The 10,071-nt window shown below is 50.2% G+C and overlaps 1 protein-coding gene and 1 pseudogene across 1 annotated transcript; one reads left to right on the top strand and one right to left on the bottom strand.

Moving 5' to 3' along the window:
* Positions 1 to 1,541: 1,541 nt before the first annotated feature.
* Positions 1,542 to 6,162, bottom strand: LOC110584496 (polyunsaturated fatty acid (12S)/(13S)-lipoxygenase, epidermal-type-like). The gene is given in 12 exon segments (XM_021694548.1): positions 1,542 to 1,668; positions 1,788 to 1,957; positions 2,201 to 2,287; positions 4,069 to 4,278; positions 4,373 to 4,512; positions 4,837 to 4,998; positions 5,143 to 5,246; positions 5,337 to 5,459; positions 5,548 to 5,629; positions 5,788 to 5,826; positions 5,829 to 5,880; positions 6,100 to 6,162. Coding segments are annotated over 12 exon segments (1,359 nt in total).
* Positions 6,163 to 9,129: 2,967 nt separating this feature from the next.
* On the top strand, positions 9,130 to 9,774 carry LOC110584497 (annotated as a pseudogene).
* The last annotated feature ends 297 nt before the right edge of the window (positions 9,775 to 10,071 follow it).

Below are 10,071 nucleotides of genomic sequence, written 5' to 3'. Positions count from 1 at the left end.
ATATCTAAATTTTAAAATTTTAATTCAAATTATTTTTTAATTTAAATTTTGTTAGTTAACATATAGTGCAATATTGGTTTCTGGGGTAGAATTCAGTGATTCATCACTTACATACAACACCCAGTGTTCATCACAAGTGCCCTCCTTAACACCCATCACCCATCTAGCCTATTCCCCACCCTCCTCCATCAACCCTCAGTTTGTTCTCTGTACTTAGGAGTCACTTATGGCTTGTTTCCCTCTCTCTTTTCTTCTTTTCACCCTTCCCAAATGTTCATCTGTTTTGTTTCTTAAATTCCACATGTGAGTGAGATCATATGGTATTTATCTTTCTCTGACTGACTTATTTCACTTAGCATAATATACTCCAGCTCCATGCACATTGTTGCAGGTGGCAAGATTTTATTTATTTATTTGAGAGAAAGCAAGAGAAGGAGAGAGAGCACCAAGGGAGAGCGAGAGGGAGAAGCAGACTCCCCACTGAGCAGAGAGCCTGACATGGGGCTCAATCCCAGAACCATGAGATCATGACCTGAGCCAAAGGCAGACGCTTAACCGACTGAGCCGAGTGGCCCAGATTTCATTCTTTTTGATGGCTGAGTAATATTCCTCTGTGTGTGTGTGTGTGTGTGTGTGTGTGTATACACACCATATCTTCTTTATCCATTCATCAGCTGATGGACATTTGGGCTCTCTCTATAGTTTGGCTATTGTAGATAATGCTGCTATAAACATTGGGGTGCATGTATCCCTTTGAATCTGTATTTTTGTATCCTTTGGGTAAATACCTAGTAGTGCTGTTGCTGGATCTTAAGGTAGTTGTATTTTTAACTTTTTGAGGACACTCCATACTGTTTTCCAGAGTGGCTGCCCCAGTTTGCATTCCCACCAACAGTGCACAAAGGTTCCTTCCTATCCACATCCTCGTCAACACCTTGTTTCTTGTGTTGTTAATTTTAGCCATTCTGACAGGTGTGAGGTGGTATCTCACTGTGGTTTTGATTTTTATTTCCCTGATGATGAGTGATGTTGAGCATCTTTTCATGTGTCTGTTGGCCATCTGGATGTCTTCTTTGGAAAAGTGTCTATTCATGTCTTCTGCCTCTGGATTATTTGGTTTTTGGGTGTTGAGTTTAGTAAGTTCTTTATAGATTTTGGATTCTAGGCCTTTATCAGATGTGTGGTTTGCAAATATCTTCTCCCATTCCATAGGCTGCCTTTTAGTTTTGTTGATTGTTTCCTTTGCTGTGCAGAAGTTTTTTAGGGGCACCTGGGTGGCTCAGTCGTTAAGCGTCTGCCTTCGGCTCAGGTCATAATCCCAGGGTCCTGATTGGTGGGCACGGAAGGCTGTGCAAGAGGGTGAGGAGGGAAGGGGCTGGAGAATCAGGCTCGATCCTTCGGATTTCTGAAGGATGCTCTGGAGTGATGCCTGGAAGCTCAGGGAACCCCAGGTAGGGTGGCTTAGGACAACCCTGTGAGATGGTACAGATTGTTGGCAGGTGGGTATGAGTTGACACAGGCCGATGGGGAGGGATCTGAGCTTACCCCCGGTCCTGGGCACCCTGCAGCCCGCTCTCAGTGATCTCTCTGCATCAAGCCTGCAGCTCCGGATCATCCCTCATAGCTTCATCACTCTTGTAGAAAAGACCGACCATCCCCTCCACGTACCTGCTTCCCAGGCAAGAAAGCCCTTGGTCTCAGGTGGCCGTCACAGGACCAGCTGGACCTATAGCCCCCTCGTTCTCTCCAGCAAGCCCACTGCGCCCCCCTTTCTGTGTCATTCTCACCTGCTGATGACTCCCCACAGCCTGAGGGCATCTTGGCCATAGAGAGAAGACCTCACATCCAAGAGCCCACGGTCAGCCAGGTCGTCAGGAGGGCAGAGGGAACGGTAGGTCAAGCAAGTGGTGGCTCTCTGGAGAATGTCCACATGGCCTCCACTACCGGTGCTCACCACCTGAGGACGACCCCACAGCACATACACCAGGGTTAGCCATGTCAGGAGTTCAGGGTCAGATTCCAGGTCAATGGTCCTGCTCAGGCCCCTCTAAGGAGAAGGCTCCTCAGGTGTGAGGCAGATCAGGGAGAGGCCTTCATGGAGGATGCTGGGCTTGTGGGGGGTTGGGAGGGTAAGTCAAACAACCCTCAGGATTCTCCCACTGTTGAACCCTCTGCCCTCTTTACCCATCCCTTTCCATACCAGATCAAAAATTCCCCATTTGGAGACAAGATTACTCCGGGCCAGGATGTTGATCTCCATGGTGTAGTGGAAGTGAGGGATCAGGAGCTGATTGGGGAGAAAGAAACAGGACCGTTACAGGGACCCCAGGATTTTAGGGGAGCGGAAATTAAAGGACCAGGGACAGAGAAGAAGGGAGGGGATGGGTCTCCATGAAAATGAGAGGCCTCCCGTTGGATTGGATTGGATCAGGTTAAGATCTGGGAAAAGAAAGATGGGAAAATATCTGTCCAAGGCCTCCCAAGGTCAAGGGTTTTACAAGTTCACTTATTTGCACAGTCTCGCATTATTTGTAAGAATCCCAGGAATCTCTTGTCTCACACCACAAAACCTAGCAAGTTTCCCGCATGTGGAACTATCTCATGTGTCTCTTACTCCCATCGAGAAAGTATCTCTGCTCCCTGAGAAGGCAAAGTCTCCCGTCCTCTTTTCCCTTCTCGGGATGTCACTCCTGCAATCTCTCCCTCTCCCTCCCCTCCCTTCCTCCCCCTCCACCCCACCTCTTCCTCCCCCCAACCTCTCTCCCTCTCCCACCCCCCTCCACTCCTTCCCCTCTCTCCTCCCCCCTTCCCTCTCTCTGTCTCCCTCTGTTTCACACACACACACACACACACACACACACACACACTTCATCCTGGGTACCCTTACAGAGGAAACCCTGGCCTCGCCCCCCACACACCCCTTCCCATCAGTGTCCTCATTTCTTGCTTCCCTTCCACAGCAAGTCTTCTTAAAGGAGGGACCCTGCACTGTCTCTCCCGCTCACCTACCACCACCCCCACTCCCCTAAGATAGCACTCACCAGTGGGTAACCAGAGGCTTCCATACTGACATCCAAATATGGCTTCTCTGTTTGTGACTTCTCAGCAGAATTTGACGCAGATGATCATGCCTCCCTCTTCAACACTTCCTCCTCTTGGCCACCTTGACATCATGCCTTTTGTTTCCCTCCTGCCTCAATGGCTGTCCCTTCTCTTGCTCCTTGTCTTACTTCACTCCGCCCTCCCAGTTTATAAAGGCCGGGCACCCTCCACTTACGTCCTGGGCCGAATTCTCTGCTGTAGCTACAAACCCCAGACAGCTTCATCTAGTACAATGGCTTTCGGTAGCTCTGTTTTCTGATAACCCCAAAGTCTGTATCTCCAACCCTGACCTGTTCAGGGACCCCAGGCTCCTATATCATACTGCCCTCTGACATCTTCAGGTGCGTGTCTGTAAGTGTTGGAAACCACTCGTGCTCAGAAAGAACTCTTGATTCTTCTCCCCACCGAGTAACACGGCTTCCTCTCACCCTTTCTCCTACCCAGTACTTCAATCCCTCACACCCTCCTCCTCAGCCATTATCCAGAGCCGTCTACAGACCTCTCTGACGGGAACGTCCCCATCCCTTACTACCCACCTGGCAACCTCCGGAGGCCACATTTTTTTTTTAAGATTTTATTTATTTATTTGACAGAGAGAGACACAGCGAGAGAGGGAACACAAGCAGGGGGAGTGGGAGAGGGAGAAGCAGGCTTCCCACGGAGCAGGGAGCCCGATGCGGGGCTCGACCCCAGGACCCTGGGACCATGACCTGAGCTGAAGGCAGATGCTTAATGACTGAGCCAGCCAGGTGCCCCTGGAGGCCACATTTCAACAACGCTCCCAGCCCTGGGTGTGTGTCCATGCGTGCACGTGTGTGCGTGTGTGAGTGCGTGTACGCGCACGTGCATTTAAACCGAGATGGCTACTAACCTAACATGCCACAAGGTTAGACTCGGAGGAGGTGCTTACCCCAGCTGCGAAGGGGTGTGATACAAAGGACCATCAAATACAGAAGAGATGCTGACCTTGCAGATGGGATGCAGGCTGGGCAGGGTCCTCATTGTGGCCACAGAAATAACCTCAGCCATCAGGTGTCCCCTCAGGAGATGTGACTGTAACTGGTGCAGCTGGAAATCAGAGCTACAGACCCAGGTCTTGGCCAGCAGCCAGGCCAGAGGGGGATCGGAGGGCAGGAACGGCATGGGTGGGGGGTGTCCATGATGAGGAGGCTGCAGCTAGAGCAGGGGAGAGAGTGGGGGCTCAGGCCCCGTGTGCCTGAGTCTCTCAAGGGGATCCATGTCTGTGTGAAAGGTACCTAGCGCCTCTCACCTGGATGACCATGGGTAAGAGTCCGTCAGGCTGGAGCCTCAGCATGACCAGAGGGGCGGCCACGTATTGTTGTTTCAAGATGGTAACATTAGGCCTGACCCCCTCTAGGAGGGAGAAAAGAAAGGAATAACAGGAGGAGATGGTTAGTTCAGTGGTTCTCAACCAGAGGTGATTTTTTCCCCCTCCCCCAGAGGATGTTTGGCAATTTGGCAATGTCTGGAGGCATTTTTGGTTGTCACAACGAGGGGAGGGGGGATTCTAGCATCTAGTACTACTAAAGCATCCTACAGTGCACAGGACAGCCCCACAACAGTTATCTGGCCCCAAATCTCAGTGTCAAAGTTGAGAAACCTTAAATGTAGAGGGAGGAGGGTGTCGATTAAAGTATTGATGGAGGAAATGGGGTGGGGTAGGAGACAGAGGCAACATGGCTGGGGCTGTGGGTGCACACATGGAGCTCAGCACCTGGAGTTCTTTCTCCAGCTGGGTCTTCAAGTCCTCCATCCCTGGTGGCAGCACCAGCCGGGCTGGGGGGCTGGCGGACCGCCTCAGGAGCATGGGGTTTGCACCGCTGAGGAACTGGTACCCAAAGAGGGTGTGATCCTTCCGGGAATTTCGAACCTGCTCTAAAGACATTAGTTGGGGAGCGTGCTGTGAGCTCTGAGCCCCTGATTTTACTAACAGATCACTCCCCCTACGCTCTGCCCCTCTTCTTTCAAAGCCCTGGTTTGGAAATATGTGCATAGGTTTGGGAGGTGGCAGTAACCGGCCAGCCAGAGCAGTCTCTGCACGCGGGAATATTCTTTGGAAATCCTCCAGTCTTTTAACTGGATTTGTGAGGTCCAGTGTCCCCTTGAGGACCACGCCCTCCAGCCTGTGGAAAGAATGGCAATGCTGGGAGATCAAGTAAGGACCCGACGTCTCACGTTGGGGTGCAAGTGCCCACCGTCCACCTGGCACATACGCTCTTGCGAGCGAGGAAGAGAAGTCGAGATCCTTATCCTCGTGGAATCTCTCATTCCTGGGAGGGTCCAACGGCCTTCTCCCTGCTACAGGCAGGATTAACCCATCTTTCCAGGAGCCCCACCTGGAGGAAGAAGATGGAATCGGTGACAAGGGGGTCGGTGGGTTTCTTGGGATCTGGTAGAGGGGCTCAGAGGCTTGCTCGGCCTCACGGGCACACCGTCTTCCTGTCCTGGAGTTCCTGTTCCCGATGCATCTTAAACGGGTTCTGGTCGTTGCTCACGGTCCTGGCTGGGCAAGGGGACGCGAGCACCAGGTCTCCCCGGCCTCCGTCCGCGCGGGCCCCACCCTTGCCACTTGTCCCCTCTCCTGCACCCCATCGTCCCCCTCTTACGTCACAGCATCCCCGACCCCCTCTTCCGTGCCGCCCCCCATTGCCCCGCTGCCCTCCCCAGTGCCCTCGGGCAGGCAGACGACCTGGTTGCCTGCTCCCAGCTGTAGCAGGGGAGAAAGGCCTCGCCTTTATAAAAATAAAACCTGTCTTCCTTGGAGGGGATGCTCAGTGTCGGTTCAATACAGGTGATTTGGAAGCTTCGTTGTAAAATCCGCTTGCTCTCTGATGCCACCTTGTCCACTTCAGCACCCTCTCTTAATGCTCAAGAATCGGGGACCGCGAGCGATCGAGCGATCTCAACACTCGCCGCACATCACATCCACGGAGTTGTGTTGCTGCCATCCCTCGGGGACTGTCTTCTGCAGGTCACACTGCTGCCAATAAACCCTTGATTCTTCTTCCCCTCAAACTGGAAGCCCTCTCGTCTTCGCATTGACTCCAACCCCTGACCGACTTCCCCTCCACTCTGTAACCTACCATTCATTGTCCTCCAGAGCCTCAACCTCTAGTTAGAGAAGAACTTTCGGACAGCCTGGCGCCATGTCCTGTCCACCGACCCTGCCTCCAGATCCCTATGTTTCACATTTCACTTGTCCGCCGATCTGAGCACAATTTATTATCACTTAAAACCCACCCGCAGTATGCCGCTCTTACTGTGGTTTCTCTCTCTGTCTTTGAACTTTGTGCTCTCACACATCTTCTGAAGGAGAGCATGGAGAAATTCCACGGACGTCACTCGTCAGAGGTTATCTCTGCCCTCCACTACTGGTTGCTTGTGTGGATATGAAGGTCTATACGAGTAGTGTTTGGTTCTTGGAGCAGTGTGTTTGGCTTCATGCTTATCCTTCCTATCGAAAGAACTCCCAGAGCAGGTTCTTTCAGGGCAATACTCCGCCATTTTTAGGCTGGATGCCCCATTGTTTGGCCTGGAGAAAACTGCAGTCCCATGGCTTCTGCCTGTTCATGTGAAGCCACAGGAATCACTGACACCCTCCTCTGTACCCGTCAAGGACTGCAGAGAAGTAGGAGGAGTTGACAATGGACCCACCTTCCCCCAGGGCAAAATGTATTAAGATTCTTTCAGGCCTTCTTGGAAGTCCTTACTAGATTCAAAAATCTCCGGTAAGATTCCTTCATTCAAAAGCCTCCAATAGCAAACACGAGTTTCTATTTTAAAGTATGCCTCCAAATTCAGAAGACAGATCATTCCCTGTTCTTCTGAAATGGCAATGCTCCGTACTCCTGGGGCATCAGAACTCTTCTGCTAACTTTTATTTCACTGTCCTACATACCAGTGATGGCAAGGGGAGATTCACATTCTGCTGGCTTCCCTGCAGTAGCCAAGGACCCAATAGAAGGCAGGTGACACATTTAAAATAGGATAAATTAGAGGAGACGATGATGAAGGAGGGACAGGGGGTGAGAGGCCCACGAAGGAATGCTACAAGATCCTGAGTCCATCAGCCCTGTAGCTGCCACCACCCATGGGCCTGAGGAAAAGGTTACTAAACCTAGAAAAGAGAAAGCTTTCTAAGGAAGCCTTCCTGGAAAGGAACAGTGTCCTTTCGTCAAGTCACACAGCCTAAAATGAACTTTTAGGGAGGGACCCAGGGGAATAAACATGCTGACTTCATTCTCCCTCCCTATGACCTCCTGCTGAGGCTCTCCACTGGACAAACCCAGCTAGAAACCAGGGGGTATGAAAGCCCATTAATTAACCTATAAAAAGCTTCTTTTTTAAAGATTTTATTTATTTATTTGACGGAGAGAGACACAGCGAGAGGGGAAACGCAAGCAGGGGGAGTGGGAGAGGGAGAGGGAGAAGCAGACTCCCCGCCGAGCAGGGAGCCGATGTGGGGCTCGATCCCAGGACCCCGGGATCATGACCTGGGCCGAAGGCATTGCAGCATAAATCAGGAGATCATTCCAAATCAGGACTTGAAGAGCTTCCTTGTTCTTAAAGGTGCTGCTATTTTGATGTAGAAAAGATAGTCTGCCCGGTTTTGTAAAAGTTGGACATCTAGGTTGTTTGCAATCTTGTGTAAGTGTAAAAAAAAGCGTTTTTGCGAGGTGCCTGGGTGGCTCAGTCGATTGGGCATCTGCCTTTGGCTCAGGTCATGATCTGGGGGTCCTGGGTTCGAGTCCCACATCCAGCTCCCTGCTCAGCCGGAAGTCTGCCTCTCCGTCTCCCCCTCCTCCCACTCATGTGCTCTCTCTCTCTCTCAAATAAATAAAAATCTTTTTTTAAAAGTGTTTGCTAAAAGAGATTATCAGCCATATACATCATTTCTCAAATGTAGGTATATAGGTAGTACAAAATCCTAGAAATGGAATGTCTGGGTCAAAAGCATGTGTACATTTGGCGTATGTAAAATTGCCTCCCCGTGTAGAAGTTGTAACAATTTATGCTTGCATCAGCGAGTCCACTGATGTGTGAGAATGCTCACTTTCCCTCCCTCTCGCCAACAGTGTGTTGATGAACACTTTTACCCTAGCCAATCTGACAGGTGAGAAATGGTACACTCGTGTAACTTTAATTTCTGTTTCTCTCGCTCTCAGTAAGGTTGAGCATCTTTTCATATTGTAGAAGCCACTTATATGTCCTTTTCTGTGAACTAGCTGCTCCATTTTTCTATTGGAGTTTGGTCTTTTTCTTATTGATTTGTAGGAACTATTTACATGTTAAGGAAATTAGCCCTTTTCCAGCTCTGTCATGACTAAAAGGGTCCCAACAGCAACAGTGGTCTTTTTCTACCTACATCAACTCCTTGAAGCCCAGATTGTGGTCCACAATATTATTCTCCACTAAAACCTAGCCTCCTTAGGGGGTACTTGGAGCAGGTAAAATTCAGGATACGCCTGGAACAGGCTATTGTTGCTAAAAATAAAAATAGAAAAGTAAGGGCACTCTCAAGAAAGTCACAGGCTATCCTGACAGGGCACAATGTCCAATTAGAGGGGCTCCCACTGGCTATGTTGCGACATTTTGAGGAGCAAAAACCTAAATAAATGGGGCTAATGGAAATAATAAGTGTATCAGTTAGAATGCTTTCTGTTGCAAGTAAGCAAAAAGCTATTCAAAATGACCGAGGGGGGGTCCTGGGTTCGAGTCCCAGGGAAAAATCCTTATCTCAGAAAATAACAAGTCCATAAGTTAAGTTGGCTCTAGGGTTGTTTAGTTCAGTTGCCCTACAGCACCACCAAGGATGCAGGGTATTGTTTTTTCCATCCTTCATGACTTAGCTCCTCGATGAGTCACCTCCTTGGCAAAATGGTGCTGCTTCTGCAACAATCCCATACAGACACAACAACACGCAGTGGGAAAAGAAGGACCATTTCTTCCTGCACCTTCCTCGCCCAAACAAGAGTGGGTGAGGCCAGGGCCACCTCTGCCAGCAACATGTTCAAGGTAATTCAGAGGTCTGTGGGGGCCAGCCAGCCTGAGTCTGCTCACCTTCAAAGTCACCTCCCAAAACTTCCGCAGAGGTTAAGGAACTTTGGCTCTCCTCCGTCCCCAAGGGTCTTTCTGAATATGGGGAGGAGACAAGGACCCAACTTGAAGAAAGCATCTCACATCTCTGACATTACTGTGAGCCATCCACAAGTTGGTGTCAGGAAATGTACTCACAACCTAAACCCAAGAGCTTGGTTCAATGGGGGGGGGGGGGGGTAGACAGCTATGAATGTCTCCAAAATGCACCTCCTGGATTTTTTCCAGGACTTGGTGTTACTGGTTTTGCTGGCATTGTTGGACTTGTTTTGGCCAGAGGTTCAGAAATAAAGAAGCTGGTGTATCCACCTGGGTTTGTGGGATGAGCTGTCTCTCTTCATTATCCACAACAAGCCATTCATCGTCTTCGTCCAGGTCAGTGGGGAGAAATTGTATGACTGGGGTTTACAAGGATTCATAGTCCTAGAAGATTTATAGAAGGAGAACTTTCAGATGCCAGAGAATGTGAAGAATTCACCTGGAAATAAGGAGATTGCTCCATGTTCTGCCCATTTTAATCAGTTACAGGTAAACATTGGAAACTCCATGCAGTAAACCAGTATTTCCACAGAAAAATGGCAGAGTCTAGAGGCTGCTTTCAGGCAAACGGGCTTGCATGATGGACACAAAGAGGGGCCACAGTGACCCCCTGGCTGGATGCAGACCCATCGGGGGACCCACCTCAAAATAGCCACAGGCCCTAACTGACCGATAGGCTACTTACAGCCAGGTACAGTTACCAAAAAGGGGAGAATTCCATACATCCCCGTACCTGCTCACCTTCCCCCTTTAAAAACAGCCCCCACCCGCCGCCTCCTCGAAGACCGTCTCTCCTCTGCTGTCCTGCCCGCG

Source organism: Neomonachus schauinslandi, chromosome 15, assembly GCF_002201575.2.
Source record: "Neomonachus schauinslandi chromosome 15, ASM220157v2, whole genome shotgun sequence".
Taxonomy (NCBI): domain Eukaryota; kingdom Metazoa; phylum Chordata; class Mammalia; order Carnivora; family Phocidae; genus Neomonachus; species Neomonachus schauinslandi.
The sequence above is the reverse complement of the archived record's forward strand: the minus strand, read 5'-3'. Positions and strand labels throughout refer to the sequence as shown.